The 25,399-nt window shown below is 50.9% G+C and overlaps 2 protein-coding genes across 5 annotated transcripts in view; one reads left to right on the forward strand and one right to left on the reverse strand.

Annotated features, from left to right (window-relative positions):
- Nucleotides 1-4,158: 4,158 nt before the first annotated feature.
- On the forward strand, nucleotides 4,159-5,199 carry LOC103108855 (nociceptin receptor-like). The gene has a single exon (XM_007517835.1). It carries the CDS (start codon nucleotides 4,159-4,161, stop codon nucleotides 5,197-5,199), a length of 1,041 nt encoding a protein of 346 aa, XP_007517897.1.
- A 3,471-nt stretch (nucleotides 5,200-8,670) lies between these two features.
- The window catches only part of CPNE5 (copine 5), a 107,570-nt gene continuing 90,841 nt past the window's right edge, over nucleotides 8,671-25,399 (reverse strand). For 2 of the 4 annotated variants that reach the window (XM_016185889.1, XM_007517822.3), the window contains 9 exons: nucleotides 24,134-24,187; nucleotides 20,516-20,577; nucleotides 16,000-16,046; nucleotides 14,152-14,333; nucleotides 13,198-13,325; nucleotides 12,910-13,012; nucleotides 12,168-12,225; nucleotides 11,663-11,736; nucleotides 8,671-10,209 (listed from right to left, as the gene is read on the reverse strand). In XM_016185889.1, the coding sequence (XP_016041375.1) occupies nucleotides 9,991-10,209; nucleotides 11,663-11,736; nucleotides 12,168-12,225; nucleotides 12,910-13,012; nucleotides 13,198-13,325; nucleotides 14,152-14,333; nucleotides 16,000-16,046; nucleotides 20,516-20,577; nucleotides 24,134-24,187 (927 nt within the window). In that variant the 3' untranslated portion in view covers nucleotides 8,671-9,990. Of the gene's footprint in view, nucleotides 10,210-11,135; nucleotides 11,737-12,167; nucleotides 12,226-12,909; nucleotides 13,013-13,197; nucleotides 13,326-14,151; nucleotides 14,349-15,999; nucleotides 16,047-20,515; nucleotides 20,578-24,133; nucleotides 24,188-25,399 lie in introns of those variants that run through there. The other 2 variants (XM_060189725.1, XM_060189724.1) reach the window with 2 other exon arrangements.

Below are 25,399 nucleotides of genomic sequence, written 5' to 3' on the forward strand. Positions count from 1 at the left end.
AAGTCCAAAGCTCTAGCCACGGAGCCACCTTTCTGGCCAACACTGGGTGTTTTGTTTTGGTTTGGTTTTAAAGCAACCCTATATATAGCTACATGCATGATGAATCCTGCCTTGCCCGCTAGTTATATGCTTCAATCAAACAGGATTCAAGTCCTGGGAAAGAACGAGGTACTGATGGCCTCAGCTCCACTCCACTACTTCCTGTCTTCTAGAAACCAGCCTCACTTCATGAAAATTTGCCACTAAGAGGGTCATATCTGGAGACCTTACCCCTCACTTCAATGTCATGCTGTCCCCTGGGGCAGCCCTCTGACCTGAGAGGCCAAGTTCTGCATTATTCCAGTTGTGTCTGGGGTGTGGCAAGTGGAGCCTGGAGGAATCTGGATTCAGTCCCTCTTTAGGGCTCCTTTTTGGAAATGTTGCAGGAATTCCCTGGACTACATTAGCTTCCTGCAAGGTAGCTGCACAATTATATCCTGAAGCTGGGGTTTCAGTGCCCTTAGGGAGCTTGCTTTAAGAGTTTTAGGGAAAAGACTTCTCACTGTTGGACTAGCTCCTGTAATCTGTGCTTATTGCCAACGTCATCTATTTTAACTATTAGCCACAACAGTACTTAATGAACAGTACTGCCCATTGCATGCAGCATGCTGAGCTTGGTGCTTCTTCATCATCTGGGTGTTGGTGAAAATTCCTTAGCTGGGGCAGAGGAAGCCCCAGTTTCATGGAGAGCCAAGCAAAGGCAATTCAAGAGGCTAAGGTACAGCAGCCTGGGAAGGCACAGCTGGCACAGTAGGTAAAGCACTGGACTTGTAAACATGAGATCCTACACTGAGCATACCAGAGAGATGCTCTGGCCTCTCTCTTGATATTTCTCAATAGGTGACATAATATCTTAGCTTTTAATTTCTAAGATTTATTTATGAAAGAGAATGAGAGGTAAAAGGAGGGGGAGGAATGAGAAGAAGGAGAGAGAGGAGAGAGGAGAGAGAGAGAGAGAATGAATATGCATCACTTTCTGTCCTATCAAATAAAACAGAAAAACAAAAAGGAACAAATGGTCACCAGGAATGATGGCTTCAGAATGCTGCACTAAGCCCCAGCCATAACTCTATGGTAACAAAATAAAATAAAGACATAAATCAATAAAAGTGATGTTTCAGGGCCAGTGGAACAGCTCACGTGGATAATGTGCTGCTTTGCCATAGGTGCAGCCCAGGTTAGAGGCCAGCCCCCGCTGGATTGCAGGACGTTTGGTGCTATAGTTTCTCTCACTGTGTCCCTTTCTGTCTCTATCAGCAGCACTGAGTGCTCTGTCACTAGAACTACATGAACAGAAGCCAGGGGACACATGGCAAGAGGCAAAGCGGGAGGGGGGGAACAGCATCAGTAGCCACAGAAGATGCTCAGTAAGCCCCATTCAGCTCTGCACTGTATACAGAATGGTTCCCACACCCAGCCAGGTCTCTCACTGGGACAGGGTCTTGCCTTAACCCCAGTGTCCTTCTCCTTTTCACCATCCCTTCCACAAGCCTCTTCTCACTCTGAGCAGTTTCTAATAGGCCCAGAGAAAGAAACAGGCTGAGAGGGAGAGAGATGGTCTGGCCCTGGACAAGGTTGGGGTAAATCCTGCTGTTGCTAATGGCTCTCTCTGGAGTCTCAGGACCTGGCAGGTCTGGACATCTCCATGCTGCAGGCTTTGAATTAATGAGGCAGGTGGGTAGGGTGTTACTCCTGGGGGAGCCAAGAGACGAGATAGAGCTATCTGTCCTCTGGGGGACTCAGTGCAGAAGTAGCCCTGAGGCCTGCCCCTCCTTTCTCAGCCCTGCTGGTCTGGAGTCCCTAGCTGGGGTGAGAGGTGCTGAAAGGGATGCCATGCCTGACCAGAGCTCTCTCTGCTGGCCCCAGCCTCTGTGTGGAGTACAGTTCTGGGGCCCAGCAGGCTTTCCAGGTAGCAGGAGGTTCTAAGACAGCAAGCAAGGTCCACAAGGCTCAGAGCAGGAGGAAGAGCTGACTTCAGAGTGAATCTCCAGACAAGTGGTGAGTTTTCGGGCCTGTCATCCAAGGATGCCCTGCTCACAGCTTAGATTGAAGCTGATTAGGAACATGAGGGTGGGCAGCCTGGGAGATGGGGCAGTGACTAGAATACTAAAAACATGGGGTCCTGAATTCAGTCCCTGGCATCATATGTGCCAGAGAGATGCTCTGGTTCTCTCTCTCTCTCCCTCTCTTCCTTTGATTACCAGTAAGTATTTCAGAAAAAGAGATGGGAACTAGAATCAGGGCCAGTGGGCTCTCTTGTTTGCTACTAGGACCCCAGCACTTGGTCTGGGACCAATGCTTAGGAAATGGTTATTGATTGAGGTAATTACTGGTTGTTCTAAAATGGGGGGTGGAGGGTGCACTATGGGGGGTGGAGGGTGCACTGGCCTGTAGGGTGGCAGATAGCAACCTCAGCTCCTGGGCTGCCTCTGGGATGTCTAGACCCCACCTCACAGCCAGAGCCCTCCCACTGGTGGCAGGGAGAGGAGTTCCCCATGTCCCCAGCATGTGGGATGGAGCATCGATGAGGAGGAAGAGCTGACTACTGGGATGAAGTATCTTCCCTACCCTGCCAGGGAACAGCACAACCTAAGAAGGCAGTGCTTCCCAAGCTGGCTTGCCCTTAGAATCATCTGGAATCTTTAGAAAATGTCAGATTCCATGGACCAGAGACACAGGGCATCTGCATTGCAATTCCTATGGACCAGGTCTGAAGGTGACACTACATGGGAGGCGCTATGGCACCAAAGGGAGCTGCAGAGCTCTGGTGTCTTGCTCCCTTCCTCAACCCTCCAAACGAGAAAGTGATCATGGAGCAGTGAATCATACAGACATGATGTCCTAGACACACTGGCAGGCTTGGGGACCATTTGTAGAAGTTTTAAGAAATATTTATTTACTTTTTAATGAGAGATAGAGAGAGAAAGACCAAAGCACTGCTCAGCTCTGGCTTCAGGTGTTGCTGGGGATTAAATCTGAGACTTTAGAGCCTCAGGCAGAAAAGTCTTTTGCAGGACTATTATGCTGTTTTCCCAGCCCTGTTTGTAGAAATTTTTACATCTTCTCAAAGTCCACTTATATTCACTATCCCACTGGAATCTCATATTGAAACATATTTAATAGATAAGCAAAGACTTTGTTTTAAACAAATTAGACACAGAGGGCTGGGAATATGGCTTGGTGGTAAAGCACTACTTCACATGTCTGGGGCCCTAACTTTGAGCCCCAGATCCCCCCCAAAAACTAAGTATTTATGATAATGAAGGGTGAGGTAGATAGCATAATGGGTATGCAAAGAGACTCCTGCCTGAGGCTCCAAGTCCTAGGTTTAAACCCTCACACCATCAGAACCCAGAGCTGAACAGTACTCTGGTGTCTGTGAGGGGGAAGTATAATGATATTGACCTATCATATATCAATTTGTACCCCCTACAGAATTTTTAGAAATAACAATAAAATGAAATTTATTAGAACCTTGAACCTTGCTTGTTAGTGACAGTTACTGTTGCTACTTTTCCATTTTTTTGTTTGTTTGTTTCCACCAGAGTTATCAATAGGGCTTGCTGCCTGTGAGATAAGTGAGTCCATCAATCCCAGTGGTCATTCTTTCCTTTTCCTTTTTTCTTTTCCCTGTTCTTTTCTTTCTCCTTTTCTTTTCTTCCTTTTTTTTTTCCTATAGTGTGTGAGAGACGGGATTGGGAGAAAGAGACAGAAAGGAAAGACACATGCAGCACAGTTCCCTGCATATGAAGGCTCCCCACTGCAGGTCTGGACATGGGACTTGAACCTGGGTCCTTGCATATGGCAACTGTGTGTGCTCAACCAGGTGTGTCATCATTTTTTATTTCTTTGTTTTCTTGCAACTGAGGAGACTGAGGTAGAGAAACATTAAATAACTTCCCCCAAGGTCATGGTCCTACCAAGTAGTAGAACTGAGATTTGAACCCAGGGCTTGGACAGAGTTCGTCCCTTCAGTGCTGTGATGTTTAAATGGACTCCCACATGTCAGTAGCACCCACTGCACACAGGGGCCTGTTAAAGGAGGGGCTCCCCAGGGAAGGAGGGAAGTGTTTATTGGAACTAGCTCCCACTCTGTCCCTGTGTATCCAGAGCAAGAGAATGGAGTTCGGGCTGGAGCCCAACACCTCATCCATCTTGGGACTCTCAGCCTCACATGAGCAGGCACTGCGACTCACCTTTGCGGGCCTGTGTAGTCTCATCTTGCTGGTGGGGCTGCTAGCCAACGGGCTGATGCTGCTGGTGGTGGGCCGTGGCCCCAGTGCCCCCCGCCCGTTGCTTGCTCTGACCAACAGCCTCATGGTGAACATCACGCTGTCCGACCTGCTCTTCCTGGTTTGCGTGGTTCCTGTGCTGCTGCTCAGCTTTCTACAGCAAGACTGGTGGCTGGGCCCCACCATCTGCACTACAAGCCAGGCTGCCAACAATGCCACCATGTTCTGCACCTTCTACAGCATGGTGGCCACAGCTCTCCTGCGCCACATGGCTGTGGCCTGGCCTGATGTGGCACTGCCAGCCGGCCTGGGTGCCCGGCTATTGCTCTGTGGGGTCATGTGGGGCCTGGGCCTCGTCGCCTCACTGCCCAACTGGCTGTTCCAGGCAGTAGTGGTGGAGGAGGGCGGTGCGGCCTGCCTCCTGCTCCTGCGCCCTGAGCAGATCTCCTGCTACTTCACCCTGCTGGGTGCTCTGGCCTTCCTGCCTTGCATGCTGGGCCTGGGCTGCTCCTTCGGACATGTGAACTGGCTTCTACGGGTACAACCCCGTGGGCCCTTGGGGGAGAGCACCCAGGAGCATCAAGAGAATACAGGGCTCATTCTCATCGTGCTGGTGGTCTTTGTGCTCATGTGGGGCCCCTGTTCTGTGATGGGGTACATGGCAGCTGTGGGGGAACTGCCAGAATCACCGGTGGCTTTTGTGGCCTCAAGCTTCTGCACCATTCTGGCTTACTCCAACTGTGCTGTCAGCCCCATCCTCTGCTTCTACCTCTCCCGCCCCTTTCGAGAGGGGCTCAGGGCTATCTTCTGTGGGCCCAGAGTGATCAGGCAGCCCAGGAGTGGGCATGGGGTTGCCATGGAGACAGAGCATGACCAGCCCAATCAACACAGGACCCCTGGAAGCACATGGGGCCTGGCAGGAGTCTGAAGAGATGATTGAACAGAAGGGCTAGGGGTCAAGAAAAATGGGGTACCCTAAGTGAAATCACAGTCCACCTTCCTCATTTAGGCAGTTGGAAGACAGAACCAGAGGGGACAGGTGGCCTATCATAGGTGACACAGCAGCCAAGCTGGTCTTTCCCCCCAACCCAGCACTCAGAGACCTATAGGCTTCACTTCTTTCAGGCTGAATAACCTTGACCTTGACCTCTCTATACTGGAGAAATGAGATGACAGTACCTCTTCACAGGGTCATTATAAAGATAGATTTACTTTCCTGTGTAGAGTGCTTAGTAGAGTGCCAGTGCTTAGAAAGTGCTCGAGTGTTGGTCATTATTATTCTTACCATTTATTACCTTGGTAACATCTGAGATGACTTAACAAGAGGGCAGCAGAGAAACTCCTCAAGGCAGAGGTGGGTAGATCAATGACTTGATTGGTGGGGGGGGGGGGGGTTGACTGGGAGGAAGAGGGACTTCCATAGCCCAAATGGGGGCTCACAGCTTGGAAAAGCCCTTTGGCCCTTCTCTTCCTTCTCTGAGTGTCCTCCCCCAACTCTGTCACACATGCCCCTCAGCCCAATCAGGAAGCACAAATTTCAGCAGCTGTGGAGCTGAGCATGTATGCCTGTGAGTTTGTTTCTTTTCTTCTGTGTCTTTCTTACCAATGTAGTTGAAGCAAGGGGTGCCTTTCGGGGCAGCCTTTTTTCTCCAGCACCAATTACAAATGTCCAACTTCCCCACTCCATTTTCTCTAATCAGCTGGGAGCAGATTTCAGGCTCCTGTATTAATCTGACAGCCAGGGAGGACATATACATTAAAATCCCAGAGACAGCCCCCCTTTCACACACACACACACACACACACACACTGGGGTCAAAACGCTTGGGAATCATAGCTGCAGGACTTATAGTAACTTCAAATTCCCTAAACATCATTAGGACTTTCTGGTTGGGTAACACCTCAAAATCTATGCCAAGGAATCGGTTCTCTGTGGGACATTCTTTGGGAGAGGACCCAGGAGAGAACCCAATGTGGCACATGGCTAAGATGTTCCCAAGGCCCTGGGCAATTGTTCTGGCCCTTGGCTTTCCCTGCCAGGTAGGCATCTCCTCCTAACACTTTCCCACAGGTGTCTAAGGTGAGATAAAACAGCTGCTGGTCATGGGAACACCCCTGCTTTGGCACTGGGACCCCACCCAATTCCCACTCAGAGTGCTTTGGAATGTAAGTAAGAGAGGCAGCTAATTATAGGGACAGCCATGAATCAGCTGTAATTTACTCGAAAGCCCTAAGAAGTAAACAAGTCCCAAACCTTGGTATAATTAGGACCAAATTTTATGTGATGCACAGATTGGGAAAAGCTGCCCTGGGGGTGGGGAGAGGCAAGAGCAAACCTGCCCAAGAAGGGAGAAGTCCCCTTTCCCTGTGATCCTCGTTTCTGGCGCCCCACAGGAATTTAGATGCCAAGTGGGACAAGGAGGAAAATAGCATCTGTTACACGCCTGAAGTTCAACAGGTTCTGTGCATGTCACCCACACCACGTGCACATACCTACATGCCACTCACAGCGTTTGGCAGTCCTGCCAGGGAATGGTCTCACAGCCCAGAGGATCAGTAGCTCATAACAGGCACATGGCCAGGACATGCTGGAAAGCTCCACGGGGTGCCCACAGACTGTGACCCTGCCTGTTGACTGGACACTGGAACCTGGAGTTGCAGGATTTCCTTACTCACTGTTGTGGAACAGAGGAGAGTCCCCCGAGGGTACAGCTGTGTTTGTGTGAGTCAGTGGCTCCACACTTGATGCTCAGCAAATACTTGTTGAAAGATGAGTGACTGAGTGATCAGATGCAGGAAAGCAATCCACTTGTTTGAGGGACTAATTGGATCATGTGAGTCATATCTCTCACCTCCCCGGTAGCTCCCTATATGACCTGGTGCAATGCTGAAGGCATAGCCATGGCCTGCAAGGCCCTAGGAATCCTGACAGCTTCACCAATCTGGTGCTAGCTCCTGCACACTGTCCTTCCCTTAACACAACTCTCACCACACAGGCCTCCTTGCTGTTCTTCAGATATGCTAAGCAGGCTCCTACCTCAGGGCCTTTGCACCTGCAAAAAGACCCTCAGCTTGGAATTCTCTCTCCTCAGAGAAAGATGCCTCCCACCCTTGTTCCCTAAGGACTCATCTCAGCCATCACCTTCTCATAGAAGTTCTCTCTGACCACCATCATCCTATTACTCTCCAGTCCTTTATTTTTCTGGGTTTTTTTTTAAAGCTTTGGTGATATTTTTAAATATATATATATTTATTTATTTATTCCCTTTTGTTGCCCTTGTTGTTTTGTTGTTGTAGTTATTGATGTCGTCATTGTTGGATAAGACAGAGAGAAATGGAGAGAGGAGGGGAAGACAGAGAGGGGGAGAGAAAGATAGATACCTGCAGACCTGCTTTACCACCTGTGAAGCAACTCCCTTGCAGGTGGGGAGCCGGGGACTCAAACTGGGATCCTTACACTGGTCCTTGTGCTTCGTGCCACGTGCGCTTAACCTGCTGCGCTACCGCCCGACTCCCACTTTTCTGGTTTTTAAATAATATTTTTACACATGATGCATGTATTAATGAGAGAGAACTAGAACATCACTCTGATCTTGTATACACAAGAGATCAAACTCAAGGACCTCATGTCTGCAAGTCCAGCACCCCACCTGCTATGCCAACTCCCAAGTCACTATTTTATTTATCTTTTAAACTTTACGGGGCGGATTTAAAAGAAGACAATTGTTGACACATGAACTCAACTTCTCACCTCCCCATCACAGGTGTTTGCATAACACTCTTATTCTCAACTATTTATTTATTTTACTGTGTGAGAAAATCAAAGTAGAGGATTGGATGGTCACGCACCAGGTTGAGTGCACATGTTACAATGTGCAAGGACCTGGGTTCAAGCCCCTGGGGCCCATCTACAGGGGAAACCTTTGCAAGTGCTGATTCAGGGCTGCAAGTGTCTCTCTGTTTCTCTTCTCTATCACTCCATTCCTCTTAATTTCTGGCTATCTCTATTCAATAAATAATAATAATAATAAAGCACTGATACTTCATATGACATTATGAGGATCAAACCCTGGGCTTCACATGTACAAGGCATGCACTCTACCTGCTGAGTCACCTCCCTGCTCCCTCTCGTTTATCTTTAGAACTCTAATAGTCATCTAAAAGTATGTTACTTATCAATTTGCTTACTTACTTGTTTTATCTCCCCCTGTCTTATTTGTGTGTTTGCTGTGAGGTCCTTGTGGAGCCAGGGACTATTTTTGTGCCTGTACAGACCCTGGTAGATAGCAGTTGCTCAGTAATTCCTTACTGAACAAGAGAATGGAAGAAAGAAAACTTAGACTATGTCAAACAGTCCTATCTGTGCTTATTTTTCAGAGCAGAAAAGAACACCAGGAAATCTAGTAAAAGAACCAACTTTACTCCAGTTTAAGGCAAATTCCACACAGAGACTGTCTCAGACACAGGCACAGGCAGACAGTGTGGAGACACCACCGGCATGCATGAGAGGAAGGGGGTAGGGTTGGGCTGTATAGAGGGTGGGTGCCAGGCAGGCCCCAAGGTTCAGTGGGCTGAGAAGCCCCATGCGCAGGGGGGAAGGCATGCATGGCCGCTCCCCGAGTGGGTAGAGGCTGAGTGGCTGGGTGGCACAGTGACAGGACCAGATGCCAGCCCTCAGGCTAGAGGACTAGGGAGGATCTGGGGTGACCTAATGGAGTGGAGTGACCCTAGAGTCTCGTAGGACAGTGAAAAGCTAGGAATCAGGGTATGGGATGGATGAACCCTCAGGACTGATACCAGAGCTGAAGAAGCAGCAGGAGAAGCCGTTGGACTGAACCTTTATCAGATCAACCATCGGCTTAATCACCTGATCACTCTGGCAGTATAGATGTAAAACTGATACCCCAGAAGCAGGCAGGGGACAGGGGCAGGGCTTAAACCCAGCTTGCTTCCATCTGTTATTCCACCTCAGAAGAGAGGGCAGTGTGGGAGCACCAGGGTTGAGTGGCTGCTCCCCCACCCCAACCTTGGATAGTCTCTAGGTAGAGGAAGAGGGGACACCCAGAGCCAGAGTCCAGTGTGGAGGTGCCCACAGGCCCACAGCTGGGGGAGGCCTGTTGCTCTGAATCCTATGGGGCTGGAGAGGCTCAGAAAGGATTGTGTGCCTGAAAACCCCCATTCCAGGCCTGTGACATGACCTGCAATGACACCACTGAGGCCCCCTGCATGCCAGCGTCCTGGGAGGGTCACATGGGCAGCATTCCTCCAGACCCACCTTCCAAATGCATCAGTCTCGTGGGCTTCACTAGAAACACGGAGCAGGACAGATGAAGGTGGGGGTTGGGGGGGGATGACTCAGACTTAGAAGGAACTATCATAGGAGCACAGGAGGGAGGGGGCCCAGGAGGGAGCCCCAGCCCAGGCTCAGGGCTACAGGTAAGCAAGGTGGCATTGCCTAGGTGGACTAAGAGGAACCCCAGTTGTCCTCACTGCTACACCTTCCCTGCTGGACTAGAACCACATGCCAGGGAAGAGACGAGCAAACCCCCCCACTCCTCCCCCTGTACCCGACAGCCTGGGTTTGGGCCCAAGAGCAGCCAAGAAATTGCTGCCTCCCAGGCGAGGCTGGACATGGTGCACTGAAGGGGGTCCCTGGAACCCTTGCTGCTGCTCCACTGACCTCTCCAGGCCCCGACTGTCCACCTGCAGCAGGTCAGGCTCAGATGTGCGTGTGCAGCGGGGACTCAGGGGGCGTGTGGGCCGGGGACTGGGGGGGTGAGTGGGCTGGGGCGGCAGGCGGGGGCCGGGGGCGGATGCCCTGGGCCTTCATGTAGGACACCAGCTGGTCAGGGATCTCTGCCAACACGTCGCGGGCCAGGCGTGCCATGCTCAGCACGTGGTTTCCCGTGCGGTCCACATAGTCCCTGAAGGGCACAAACTAGCCAGCAGGAAAAAGCGTTAGCTGGGAGTGAGCCCCTGCCCCCCCCCCAACCTCTAGGCCTGTCCCCAGTCTCAGCCCACTTCGCTCAACCCCTACCCTTAACGGTGAAGGCCCCAAGGGCAAGATCATGATCCCTCTTTTCATTCACTGAATACATGCTTATGGCGCCTGCTTCTGCACCAGGATGCTGCCCCAACAAGGGGACTTAGCTCTGAAGTCTTGGTACAGGCACCTACTCGGGAGCAGCAGACCAGATCCCAAGCCTTCTGGAAAGCATCCCCCAGCCTCTTTGGATTTCCTCTCAATCCCACAGAGCCTTGTGCGTCTCATTAAAGGACCTTCATGTCTTTTTTTTTTTTTTTTATGGAGTTATCATGTGAAGTCAGGTCCCTCTGACTTCCTACCTGGGCTGTCCGCCCCCCTCCCCGAAAGCCTCAGATCTCCAGGTCTTTGAAATTAGGACTCCTACATCTCAGGTTGTTTGGTGTGGAATATAACACCACACCTGGAGTGACATGACCTGGACCCACTTTTTAACCCAGGGTGGGGGGTGGCAAGGAGGATAGAGAATTTATTTTTCAATTGAGACTAAGTTCTCAGCAGGAGATTCAGTGAGGGGTGTGTTCACTGAGGTGTGTTCTGAGGTTGAGAACCAGGATTCCCTGAGGACAAAAACCTGCCTACTCCTTCCACCTGCATCCCATGTGGAGATGCTGAGATGCTGGCTGGGATGCATTGGATCGACCTTCTCGTGGTGCGTCCCGTGAGTACCCATTTATTGGGGAAACTGACGATCCTTCCTAGCTGACTGAATCCACATGGATCCCAGTCACTTTCAAAGCCAGCAACAAGCAGATATCAGGCTCAACCTGATGCTGTTGACTGGCTATGGAAGAAGGGCAAACGCTAGAAAAAGAAGTGAGCCAGGTGATGCCCATTCTCAGGAGAGCCACACCAACCAAACACATCACCTCCTTCTGGGTGGGTGGAGGTGGTGGTATCTCACTGGGAGTGCAGCCCAGCAGAAATCAATAAAAAGTGTATGGAGGCTGGTGAAATAGCTCACTTGGATAGTGTACTGCTTTGCTGTATGCATGATCTAGGTTTGAGCCTGGTCCATACTGACTGAAGGAAGCTTTAGTGCTGTGTTTCTCTCTCTTTCTCTCTGCCTCTCTAGCTCTCTGTCCTTATCTAACATAAATAACATAAGTTCCATATAACAGGTCCTGGTGTTCTGTAGGAGGGCATGGAAGTCTGGGGGGTTCAGGGAGGCTTGAGACTCAGATATAACAGAAAGGGGTCTGACTTCTATTCTCTTCCCAGTGACTACTTTGGAGTTCCCAATGCTTCCCTCCAGGGCCTCTCTCCAGAGAGGCTCTGGAAGGGGGCTGAGAGGTGAGCCTGGATGGTGGGGCTCTTGCATTTTCCACGGGCCAGGCAGGGGGTTCACCTGCACAATGTCCCGCTCGGCCAGCTTCCCCCGGGAGGAGATCCGCACGTCATCACCATCCAGCTCCACCATGGCTGTGGAGAGGAGAGACATGGCAGGGGTGGTGTGAGTGGCGGTCCTAGCCCTGACAGCAAAGCAGGCTTGTGCTCCAGCCCCAAGTCAGCTCACACAGAACCCATCTTCCTGGACCCCATCTTAGAGATAAAGACATGGAGCCAGGAGCTGGGTAGAGGCTGAACTTCTGACCCAGTGCTCAGCTCCTCACCCTCCCCACCCATAGGATTGGGGAAGGAGGGAGCAGGGGCTTGGGATCTCTTCCCCAAAGCTTTGGGAGGTAGACCTGGGGTGCACACCCTGACAACCCTCCCTCCTTACAAACAAACACACTCTCACACCTTGCCTGCTCACCCTGACTGACACACATGCCCAGGCATGAGCACGAGCTCTTTAGAGCAATGTCATTCTAGGGGCCTCAGGAGACACACCTAGAGGGAAGGGGACTCACCATCGAACTCCGCCTGGCCCACGCCAATGATGATGATGGACATGGGGAGTTTGGCCGCCTGTGAGAGAGTCCAGGGTGGAGGGAGTGACCCAGTGAGGGAAATCATGGGCCAGGACAGAGGAGGGTCACCAGAATAAAGGTAGGAGGACAGTGATGAGATGGGTGAGAGAATAATGGGGACATACAGAGAAACAGAGGAGGGTCAGGGAAAGAGAGAGCAGGCAGCTAGAATACAGACCAGGGCAGCAAGGCAGGGCTGGCACCAGGGAAGAAGTGGGGTGAGAGACAGAGGCAGAAATGGGCACAGTTCTGCTTCTGCCAGACGCCTCATCGCTCCTTTAGTCTTTAGGTTCCCACCATGTGGAGACCACCCTGGGAAGAGGTGCCTTGCTCCTGGCCTTCCTGCATGCTGGGGCTCTAACCTATACCTGGCCAGAGGTCCCAGACATGGCTTAGTGGGGAGCCAAAGGCACCCAGGGGTGACTATGAGGTGGGTACAGAGCTCGCCGGTAGACTCCTTATCAGCCAGGCCCCACCCTACTGCTGGCCTGGCCAGACTGCAGAGAAGTCAGAGGTGGGAAGAGGGCTGAGTGCCAAGAGGGCAGGAGGAGGAGAGGCTGACCAGTGTTGCCCTAAAGAGCAGGGAGGTTCCACCCTAGACTGTCCTGTGCAGTGTTGGTAAGAGACCTCCCCCACTCAGCATCGCCCTCCAAATCTCTCCAGATCCTGTCCCCCAGCTCACATTGACGATGGCCTCCTTGGTCTGTGCCATATCCGAGATGACCCCATCGGTGATGATGAGCAGCACTGAGTACTGGGAGCCGTCCTGCACTGTGGCCGCATTCCTGGGGAGGGTGGCGGCAAAATGGTCAGTGATGGTTTTGGGCTCATCCACACCCCAACATGAAGGCCCTGGCTCTTTGCAAGGACAACTCTTTGGGGGCCCCAGGAAAGGCAAGTCAGTGGAAGACACCCTTGCATGTCCCCTGGACGACATCAGTCTCGTGGGTGGTTTGGACCCTGCACTGACCTGGCCACATGGGTGACCACGGGGGCGAAGTTGGTGGGCCCGTAGAGCTGCACCGTGCGCAGGCTGTGGTGATAGGCCTCCAGGATGCCGTCGATGCCACAGCAGGAGGGGTTCTCCTGGTTGCCATTCTGGGACAGGGTAGGGAGGCTGAGCCCAGGTGTGACAGGGGTAGAGGACAGGGGAGAAGGGAAGTGGTGGTCTATGGGGTGGGTGACAGGGACAGGCCCACAGGCCTGGGTTCTTCTGGATTCTTCTATGCTGGGGGCACCCATGGCCCAGGGTGAAGGCTGATGAGGGTCCAGACCTGTCCCCTGCTCTGTGCCCTGTCTGCAGGCTCACTTCCCAGAGCCCTGGCATCCACCCTCAGCCCATTCTTCATAGCCTTATGTGATCATGAGGTCTGAGCAGCTCTGGGCAGGTGCTTATGCATCCCATCCCTACCCCCACCCCCCATCCTGTGCCCAACACGGTGCCTGGCAGCCACGAGCAGGTGAGGGATGTGTGCTATGAGTGACAGTGACTATGACATGCTCCCTAGCTCATGGGGGAAAGAGAAATGAGGTGGCCTGAGGATTCATCATTAAAAGGTCCCCATCTCAGCTCCAACTTGGGAAGCCCCAGGAATCACTCACAGCTGCTCATTCTCAACCCACTCCCCTTCACCCTCTTGCCTGGAGTCTTGGGGGATAGGTCACCCCTGGTTCCTCCCTACTTCCACCTGGGTGACCACAGATCAGGAGGAGAAGTATATGTAAGCAGGGTGGGGAGTGGGTTTCTGGGGTCTTGATACAAGTACCCTCAAACGCAGCTAGCAGCACCCCCTCACCAAGGTTACATGTCGAGTCCTGAGGCCAGGGGGACCAGGTAATGCCCTCCCCACCCTAGAGGACTGTCACCATGGCCCCAACCTGCCCCCTCCCCCCACACCTGGCCCCTTCTCCTGGGACCTCCTACCAGTGGGAATTCATGGGACACTCTGCCGTCGGGGGGCAGCTTGGCCCCAAAGCCCAGGGCGGGGAACATCTTGTCGCTGTCGTAGTGCTGGATGATCTCCCCGACGGCCGTCAGGGCCAGCGCATATGCATTCAGCTGGTAGGGGCTCATGTAGTGCAGAGACGTGGACTGTGAGGGGTTCCCTGTGACACAGGACACTCCAGATACAGAAAGTGTTGGGGGCAAGCCTTCTAGTGATGCAGCCCCACACCCAAGCCTCCAGCAAATCCTGGTCCCCCTCAAAGGGTTCACTCCCTCACCAGGACCCCATCCTCCAGGATGCCACCATCATGGTTGCCTCACTCACCTCTCCACATGCACCCCTGTGCCTGAAGTTCACACTTGCACACCAGGCAGCTGAGTCTGGGAACCCTCAGGCCCCAGGTCTGATGTGTCACATTCTCAGAGTTGTCTTCCCTGAGCTTCTACTGAGAGCATCAGCCTCTCCCACCCCATACACCTGTTCTTTCTCCTGGCTTGATTTTTCCCACAACTCTTTTAATTCATTATTATTTTTAACAAGAGCCCTGCTCCGTTTGAACCTGGGGCCTTGGAGTCTCAGGCTTGAAAGTCTTTTTGCACAACCACTATGCTATCTCTCCAGCCCTCCCCACAATTCTTATCACCATAAATATTTTCTATATTTGCCTACAAATAAGGAGAACAGCACGGACTACTAAGTTGCCAGTCTTTCCTCTACTTCTTGCTGACTATGTAATTTGGATAAATTCCTGAATCTTTCAGCCTCAGTCTCAGTCTCATCTGTGGAATGGTGATAATAAGAGTCCCCACCTTATAGGATCACTGTGAGGATTAAATAGGTGTTGCTACTGTGACTCCTCTCTGTTGTCACCAAGACCCCTCTCAGCTCTGACATCTGACAATGTTATGATGCCAGGAACCACAGTTTTAAGAGAACTTTCTTTTTTTTTAATTTAATTTATTTATTTTCCCTTTTATTGCTCTTGTTTTTATTGCTGTAGTCGTTGTTAGATAAGACAAAGAGAAATGGAGAGAGGAGGGGAAGACAGAGAGGGGGAGAGAAAGACAGACACCTGCAGACCTGCTTCACCGCCTGTGAAGCGACTCCCCTGCAGGTGGGGAGCTGGGGTCTTGAACCGCGATCCTTACACGGGTCCTTGTGTTTCGCGTCACGTGTGCTTAACCCGCTGCGCTATAGCCCAACTCCCTTAAGAGAACTTTCTAAGACAACAGAAGACCTGGGCATCTTCTGGCTGGGACATCAGCGAGTACTGAGCACCAGTAATGGGTTTCAGAGGAAGACTGCCATGGCTCTGACAGTATCAAGTTTGGCAATGTGATTGCTCTGGTGTCTGACATCACCAGAGATCTGTCTGACATCAGAGAATGTCAGAGGCAGGGAACCTGGCAGCCCCAGCAGGGGTGAGGCCTGTCCCCATGCCTGCGCCCACCCCCCCAGTCCCAGGACCACAGAGCTCAGCCTTGGCTATGCTTCTCCCATCCAGCCTGTGAGCTGTGCTGCACAGAGAATGTGGGGCTTGAGTGCAGGGCTCTCCCTGGGCACTGTGTGGCACTGTCCTATTCTCCCAGGGAGACTGAGCACCCACAAGGCCATGACTGCAGGCCTAGAGCATAGGCTTGCTAGTGGCAGAAGTCTGGGGATACCTTTGCCACCTTAATCATGCTTCTAAACCCTCAACAGTAAGTGCTTTCTCTTGAGTGAGGAGGAGGCCTGTGAAGACCAACCACCACAGCCCTGGAAAGCCCTTTTCCTTGCTGGCCCCTCCCTCCTCTCCTCCTCCTGCTTCCACCCATTTCCCCACTCACCATTGGAGGCTGTGAAGTCAATAGCCACAGTGAAGTTGATCTGGGTCCTGGAGAGGGGAAGGTAAGAGGAGTTACCTGTAGTGAGGCAGGCTGTGTGGAGGTGCACAGCACCAGGCGGAATGTGAAACCTGGCTCCCGCCCCAGTCCCACTGCCTGCCAGGCTGTGGCCCCAGGGAGTCATTCCATCTCCTTCAAATTCTGGAAAAATAGATAGTAACAGCAGCCACACCCTCCCCCCCCACACGCCCCCATCCCCATGATGGCTGTGAGCATCAAAGGAAGCAGACATTATAAAAGCCTTTGAAGATGACTGCACACTGTGTGGGCGCCCTTGTCATGATTGATGATTTCCTCCCCAAGCCCTGCCCCTGGGCCCACACTATTTCTGGCTCAAATGTGGAGTCACATTTAGGGATAAAACTTACTTGAAAAGAGGCAGGGAGAGAGAGAGAGAGAGAGAGAGAGAGAGATTGTGTGTTTCCCAAGGGAAGAACAAAACACCAACTACGAGGTTGAGTCTCACTGAGCCTCCAGAGTTAATCTATTCATGGTTTACAGGAAATACAGGGGACAGAAGAACATGTCAAATGGCACCACAGGGGATGCAACCAGCAGAAGCTGCCCATGGACCATGGCACCAGGATCACCTGGGGACATGTGAGAAGTCTCTGGCCCCTATAGATTGAATCAGAATCCCCTAGTGCAGTGCGGGCATCTGTTCTAGCAAACTCTTCATCTGCTTGGGGGTAATCAGAGGTGAAAAGAGGATGAAAAGACTAGCTGCTTTATTCACAACAGCCAGAGTGGAAGCAGCCTAAATGCCCATCCACAGATAACTACATAAAGAAGTTATGTGTTACATACTCTATTACTCTGATAATTACTCTGCAATTAAAAAAGATATTGTGTCCTTTGGGACAGAATGAATGGTGCTGGAGATTATTATACGTAGTGAATTAAGTAAAAAAAAAGTCAAAGACAACTGCTAGATGGTTTCACTCATGTGAAAGCACCCAAATTTTAGGTGTGATTCTAGCATGATGATTATGTTTTACAAAGAGATAGTCTTTGGGGGCCTGGTGGTGGCGCACCTGGTTGAGCAAACATGTTACAGTGCACAAGGACCTGGGTTCAAGCCCCTGGCCCCCACCTGCAGGGGGAAAGCTTTGCAAGTGGTGAAGTCGGGCTGCAGGTGTCTCTCTGTCTCTCTCCCTCTCTGTCTCCCTCTTCCCTCTCGATTTCTGGCTGTCTCTAACCAATAAATAAAGATAATAATAAAAGACTTATTTATAAAAAAAAAAAGGGAGAGAGAGAGATAGTCTTTGTATTTTAGAGATACACCCTGAAGAATTTGGAAAGGTGATATCTGATGTCACATTTCTCTCTGGGATCCCCTTCTGCTTCAAAATGACCAGATGAAGAGGAGAGTGCTTAGAGACTGGACAGAATTAGTGACTCTTGAACGTGGGGAAGGGTACTTATGGGTTTATTACACGTTCTCTCTGCTTCTTCCTGGATTTAAAAGTTTGCCTTTATATCCAGGATTCAGACTCGGGGATGAAACTTTCTAAGGGTTTAGCTGTTCTAGATTTTTGCCTAGATGCTGATAGAAAAAAGTTGACAAGGCATGAAACTATGTCTTGAGGTTCTCAAACTTCAGTGAGCATGGAGTTACCAGTGGGATTTACCTAAAAAGAAGATTCTGGGGGGCCAGGCGGTAGCACAGCAGGTTAAGCACACAAGGCATGAAGCACAAGGCCTCCTGACATAAGGACCCTGGTTTGAGCCCCTGGCTCTCCACCTGCAGGGAGGTCACTTTACAAGTAGTGAAGCAGTTCTGCTGGTGTCTATCTTTCTCTTCCCCTCTCTGTGCTATCGAACAACAATGACAGCAATAACAACAACAGTGATAAACAACAAGGGCAACAAAAGGGAAAAAATAGCCTCCAGGAGCAGTGGATTCATAGTGCAGGCACTGAACAACAGGGATAACCCTGGAGGCAAAAGAAGAAGAAGGAGGAGGAGGAGGAGAAGAGGTAGAGGAGGAAGAGGAGGAAGAGGAGGAAGAGGAGGAGGAAGAAGAAGAAGAAGAAGAAGGAGGAGGAGGAGGAGGAGGAGGAGAAGAAGAAGGAGAAGGAGAAAATCCTGGCGTCTCTCTCAGGGACACCAATCCAATCAGTCTGAGACAGGTTCCTGGAATCTATTTTCTCTGCAAACATCACTTGCCCTGAACATAATGCAAGTTGAGTCAGGGCTTACCTACCCTGTGTTTAGCACATGGTATCTTACCAAAACCACAGCCCTCCTTCTACCTGATCACAGCTAAGCTCTTGCTCATAGAACGTTTGCCGCCAGGTAAGTCAAGGACAGGGTTAGCAAAAGACTCAAGCCAAGGTCTGCTGACTAGAAAGAGTTCTTCCTACACTCTTCCTTATCTGCCACCTGGAAACTGAGAATCCAGTAGACTCCAGGGTCTGAGGGAGAAGGAGCTATAAGATAACAGGATTCTGGGTCCCTGAATGACAGACAGTGCAGACCATCTCCTCATTCTTGCCACCTCATGAATGAAGAGTAAACCTCTATTTGGATTACACCTTGAAGCAGGGGCATCATCTTTTGTCCCAACAGCACGGAATTCTACTCCATTCATAAGCTGTTTAGTGTCATCTCGTGCAGTAAAATATTTTAATATAAAATATTGCATTTTTGTTAGAAATGGTTAGGGTGGCTCTGGCCTGCTGGGCTATAACTGGACTGTTGACCCTCCTGGACAGTGAAGAAACTGGTAGGCCTTAGTTCTGAATTACTCTTTATTTGCTCTGGATTCCGAAACAACTCAGGGACGGAAGGGACTAGAAAACAGGTACCTTGGTGGGAAAACTCCTCCCTACAGACTTGCCTCTCCAATCCAGGGGCAGAGCGGGGCAGAAACAGACTGTGAGCAACCAGCCCCTCCTCTGACTCCAGAGCAGAGCTGACCACACCCCTGCCCACACCCCTCCTCTCTCGGTCCAGGCAGGCTGGGGAAAGGATCCCTAGCCGAATGCCTCCATTCAGTGCCTGCCTGGACATGTCTGCCTGGCTCTCAATCTCCAAGCCAGCTCTTTCACTCAGGCCCTCCCTAGAGCTCCAGAAGAGGGAGGGCTGACTCTGGTGTCTGACTCGCCCACTACTCACTACTCAAGGTGCCAGTTTTACACAACAGCCTGGTATCTAAGGACTCCCCCTCCTAGAGACCTCACACCACCCAGCCCTGTAACTCCTCTGCCTCCCCCCACAGCACAACTCCCCTGGGCAGATTACCCATTCCTTGGGAATAAATGCACCCTCTACTGACAGACTTTGAGGCTGAGGTCACTATGCAAGCGAGGAAAGGATAGAGAGCACGAAAATTATTTGAGAATTATCTGGTGCTTTGGAGAAGGGAGCAGGAAGAAACAAGGGCAGGGTGTGGAGTAGCTCAGAGGGACAGGCAGGGTGGGGAGGCCTGGGGTACTCTAGGGAGGGCGTGTGCTCAGTGATTAGGAGAGTCTGTAGGCTGACCGCAGCTGGAGCCGTGTCATGGGAGAGTGAGTGTGGCTTCCCAGGGCCCCAACTTTTCCCTCTGCCCTAGAGAACCAGGCAGCCAACTGCCTATTTGGCTGGGACGAGCCTCTGGCAGTTGCCTTGTCTGTCTCCTTTCCAGACAGGTGCAGTCACTCGCCTGCCTACACCTGTGGGCTCTGGGCTGCTCATACTCTGACCTGGCACCTGTGCTGGTAGGGAGCAGGCTGAGCAGGACCTCACTTGGGAGTTGGGCTTTCTTTCCAGGAGTTGTTGGCTGGCCCATCTTTGTCTCCCTGGCTGCCTTAGCCTGGATACTGAGCCCTGGGGGGCTTTCTGCTCCTTAAACTTGTGTCTGACCACCTACTGGCCCTAGGAACCACTGCCTGTTTCACCTCCACACACACACTCACCCCAATCCCTCTGGCCCCTAACAAGTCCCTGGTGACCCCAGGCAGAGGCATCAGAAATTCAGAGCTGGAAAACCTTAGAATTCACCCAGTTCCGACTTCATTCACTACAGAGAAGGAAACTGATCCCCAGGGAGGGACATTGATCTGCTCAAAGCAATCCAGCAGATTCACAGCAAGAAAGGGTCCCAAAGCCTGGGCCTCCTGACTCCTGGTTCAGGGCTCCTTCCCTTTCCCACTCCCTGGTTTCTCTTTGTTAACAGAAGCTCCACCCACACCAGTCCCATCTGTCAGGGCACCTGCCCTGACCCAGGCCAGTCCATGTGGCTCAGGAGCGCCCTCTGCAGCCACACAGGATCCAGGGATGTGCTGGACTCTGGACCATTTGTCTGATTCCAGACACTGGGGTCTGCTAGAGCCCATGATAGCAGGCTGTGGCCCAGAGAGGTGGGGGATGGGGAGGTGTGTCAAAGAGATAGGGTGGGCCCGGTGCTGGTCACGTGGAGGTGTGGGGCTCCCTCCCTCCCCCTGAGGTCATGACATGGAGCTGCATCTCTTCTCACCCTCCTTTGATGTAGTCAAGAAATGTGCACTCTGACTCCACAGCAAAGGAAAGCAGTGTGACCTTGAAAACAAAAGGGAGCTTGGTCAGTGGGGCGCACACACAGCAGGAGACACGGTCTGCTGACAGCGACAGCTGGCAGCACTCGGCACATGGCAACTTTGCATACATTATTGCACACAGCACCCACAGCAACCCCTGAAGTACTACTGTGATCCCCTATATAGCCAAAGCAACCTAGGCTCAAAGAGGTGAGGCAGGTATGCATGGGCACTGCCAGGGAACACCAGTGAGATGGGAACTAGGTCTGCTAACTCCAGAACCTGAACTCTTTATTTTTTTTTTAATTTTTTTTTTTTAGGGGAGGAGGTAGGACCCTGGAACTTCAGGCACTCAAGTCTAATGCTCTACCAGTTGAGCCATTCTCCCCAGTCTGACTATAAATGCTTTTAATGTCCAAAGCCATCTGGATGGATATTAGAGTCCTCCAATCTAGTTTTGTCCACATTTCCAATCTAGTGGAAGATCCAGCTATGCTCAAATTCTTCTCTCCCTCACATTTGTGTGTTCCTACGTCATACTGCAGCACTAGTCTCATTACCAATACCGAGCTCTACACCATTCCCAGAGAAATTCCACAGAGTGGACCAGGGCGTGGAACAGCAAAGAAAATATTGGGCTTTCAAGCATGAGTCCATGAGTTCCATCCCTGTATCCATGTGCCAGAGTGATGCTCCTGTTCACTCTCTCGTCGATAAAGATTTAAAAAAAAAAAAAAACCTCAATTGGAATCACCAGGAAAGTCAAAACATGAAAAAATTACTGAGTCTCACTTGTACACATAATTTTCAAGGACCAGTAAGTTTTATTTTGGAAACAACCCAAAGCTGGCCAAAGTAAGTCAAAGATGGGTTACTAGGATCAAAAGTGGGCAAGAGAGAACATGTTAAGGCCAAGTGAGACAGCCAACAGCTATGTGTGTGGGGAAATGTGATTAGAAGAAAACCAATCAAGAAGTACCCAGTATAAGGTTAACTGGTGTGGGGGGGCAGGTAAATAGGCTGGCAGTGCCAGGACTTATGGGGAAATCAGGGCCTGATATGGACACTTCTGTAGCTTTAAAAAAAATTGTTACTGTGTAATACAAACATGATGGAAAAATAAAGCCCCCTTCAGACCATGGAGTGTCCTCTTCACATAGGGAGCAGGTGACACTCTGGTAAGGAGGGGCCTTTTTAGAGTTTGTCTTGGGTAGGGCTGAGCACAAAAATTTCCTATACCATGGTTCCTTCAAAACATGTAGTCTTGACCTCAGTAACAAACTACATTCCCAGAAGGCGCCTCCTGTGTCCTGGAAACATGGGGGTTAAGACCAAGCACATGAGCTCCCCCTAAGTGGGCACTGGCATGGGGCATGGGGGTGAGGGGTTGACCAGTGGCCTGCCAGAGCTTCTATGTTCCTGAATTTACTAGACCTCTTCGGTCTGCACTTACCTGACATCTTACTTGTGCCACCTCACCCCTGTGTCATCTCTCGATCTCTCTCCTCTCAGACACAAGACCTTGAGAAGATGTTTGTCCTTTTCCAGAAAGCAACTGACCATCTAGGGTTCCCTTTTCCAAGCCAAGACCACTTGACCTATAACCCTTCGTGGCTTTGGCAAGACAAGCAGCTACCTGGCAGCTCATTGACATTTTAGGTTTGTGGAGCCAAGGCAGACTTAAATCAATGCTATAGGACATGGCTGGGATAGGGGGACCTATGCCAGAAAACTCCATTCCAGGACTTAGGGCGCCCCCTAATGTTGCAGACCAGCCATCTTTATTAACACACTGGATGGTAACTCTTAGCCCAAATTAGAGGGTCTGTGAATGCAGAGTGGGGCCTTGAGAAGCACTACTCCCCACCAAGTGTAGTTAACATATGAGGCACCTGGATATACTATGGCAGTGGCTGGGGAGCTTTTTAAAGACAACTTGGAGTGGCCTGGGAGGTGATGCAGGGGATAAGGAGTTGGGTTCTCAAGCATGAGGTCTTGAGTTCAGCCTTTGGCATAGAATGTGCTAATGTGATGCTCTAGCTCGCTCTCCCATTAACAAATCTTCTGGTTTTGGGGAGATGTACCCTTGGGACAATAAAAATTCTACAAATCAACATTTCCTCTATAAAGTGATCCTAGACCCCAGAACAGCCAGGGCTCCAAATCCCAAATATACTCAATACTTGTTTGCTTTTTTTAAAAAAAAATTTATATTCATTTATTTGTTCCCTTTTGTTGTCCTTGTTGTTTTATTGTTTTAGTTATTATTGCTGTCGTTGCTATTGGATAGGACAGAGAGAAATGGAGAGAGGAGGGAAAGACAGAGAGGGGGAAAGAAAGATAGACACCTGCAGACCTTCTTCACCGCCTGTGAAGAGACTCCCCTGCAGGTAGGGAGCCGGGGGCTTGAACTGGGATCCTTATGCTGGTCCTTGCACTTTGCACCACCTGCGCTTAACCAGTTGTGCTACTGCTAGACTCCTCACTTGTTAGCTTTTACTCAGTACTTCTTTAAATTGCTACTCATATGTCACTTTCTTGGGGGAGGGCTTCCATATATATATATATTTGCAGTTCTGTCCATGGCATTCCTATTATTTTACTTTTTAATTGATCAATTTTTTTTCTTTTAATTTGCCACCAGGGTTATTGCTGAAGTTCAGTACCTGCACAATAACTCCATTATTCTCAGGGGCCTCCCCACCCTTTTTACTCTGACTGAGACAGAGAGAAATAAGGAGGGGAGAGAAGGGGGTGGCAGGTGCTTATAGCACTACTCCACCACTCATGAAGTACAGACCTGCAGGTGGGGACCAGGACTGAACCCAGTTCCTTGAACATTCTAGTGTGTGCGTTCTGCTGGGTTGGTCACCACATCACCAACCCACTTTACTGTATTAAACTTTTTTTTCATAATATTCATAACTACCTGGCATACACAGGTATATATATAAAATGTTTCCTCTCTCCCCCGCTATAATCTAAGCACCATGTAGGGTCTGTCTCATCCCAAACCATCTCTCTTATGTGTCTCACACACAGCAAGTTCTTGCTTGTGACATGCTCGGATATCCTGATGCTCAGGACCCCATCCAGAGTGTCAGCCTAGGATGCGCAAGCTAAGTAGGGGCCCACCCACAGCAGGCACCAGCTCTGACTTCGGCTGCTCATGTCCACCTCTCTCACTTGCTAGCTGTGTGACTGTGACTGAGTCACTTCCCTGCCTACAGGCTTGCTTTCCTCTTTCATGACAAGAGGCTAAGAATGTCTGCCTCAAAGGAGGCAACCTGTGAGCGGCTCTCAAAGGGGGACTTTCCCAGAGAAGCACACTCCGAGCTACTGCTCCTTTTCTATTTCCTGCAGGAAGTCCCCAGTGAAGTCTCTCACCGTGGGTCACAGGCCTGCCTGTGTCATGTCCCCTCCACCTTTCCCTGGGGCTGCTGCTCCGCAGGTCCCACCCCTCCCCACCCTGTCCCTCCAGGCCTGGTTCCCACACTACCTGAGCACACAAAAACATGGGGGGGGGGCCTTAACACCAGACCCCACAGGTCTATACCCACTGCAGACAGACTACTCACCGTGCCAGAATTCACATATTTCTTTTTCTTCATTTTCTTTTTGGGGTTTACCACCTGCAGGGGGGGAAGCAATAACCAGCTAAAAAAGAGAGACTTGGGGCTGGTGGTGGCACACTCAGTTGACGGCATGTATTACCATGTGCAAGGACTCGGGCTCAAGCTCCCAGCCCCCACCTGCAGTGGGGGAAGCTTCACTAATGGTGAAGCAGTGCTGCAGGTGCCTCTCTCCCTATTTCCCCTCCCCTCTCAATTTCTCTCTGTCCTATCAAATAAAATGAATGAATATTTAAAAAAATAAATACATCCTTTAAAAAAAAAGACAGAGGGGGCCAGGTGATGGTGCACCTGCTTAAGCACACATAGTACCACGCACAAGAACCACACAAGGGCCTGGGTTCGAGCCCCCACTCCCCATCTGCAGTGGGGATGCTTCATAAGCAGTGAAGCAGGACTGCAGGTGTCTTTCTCTCTCATTCTCTACCTCACCCTCCTCTCTCAATTTCTCTGAATAAAATGAGGAGAGAGAGAGTCCAAGCAGTGGTGGCTGTGCCCCTAGGGTTTCTAACAACAGCCCCAACAAGACAAGTGTGGGGTCTGAAAACTGGGATGGCCCAAGGGGAAGAGAGCTTTGTGGGAGACCAGTATTTAGATTTGCAAAACTTGGACTCCCCAGCTAGAGCCAGTGTCCCACGACCAACACACCAGGAATAATATTTATTTAACCTTCTTTCCCATTGCTCCTTGAAACACACCCTCCTCCCTGTGCCACCAAAGGGGACTCTGAATGTCACAAAGGGGCCCCTGTCTGTGCCTGCCCCTGAGCACTGGCCTAAGCTGCTCCCTTACTCAAAAGCGCCCTCGCCTACCCCTTCCTCCAGCCTGGCCTCCCCTCTCCTCCTTCCACATGCAGCCTGGGGCCTCTGAGCTTGCTCTGACAACCCAGTTAGGGGCTCCTGCACTCTTCTTCACACTAAGAGCTCCTCCTAAAACAGACATGTCGTCAGAGACTACATGACAATACCAGGCTCACAGCAGGTGCTACGTTGGGTGGGGGGGAGTGAGTGGGCTAACTCTGTGGCCTCAACTAGGGACCTTTAGGAGACAGCTGGCAATGTCTGGAAAGATTTCTGGAGCTGATAAAAGCAAGGCAGGCTGTTAATCTTCACACAAAGCACAGAGCACAATGCCCCACCCCACCCACACCAACCAAAAACACAGATTATCCATTGCAAGATGTCAGCAGAGCTGAGACTGGGGAGCCCAGGC

Source organism: Erinaceus europaeus, chromosome 4 (assembly GCF_950295315.1).
Source record: "Erinaceus europaeus chromosome 4, mEriEur2.1, whole genome shotgun sequence".
NCBI lineage: Eukaryota > Metazoa > Chordata > Mammalia > Eulipotyphla > Erinaceidae > Erinaceus > Erinaceus europaeus.

Bases quoted from the DNA above. Each gene is read 5' to 3' on its own strand.
- LOC103108855 (XM_007517835.1), top strand. From the start codon at position 4,159: ATGGAGTTCGGGCTGGAGCCCAACACCTCATCCATCTTGGGACTCTCA.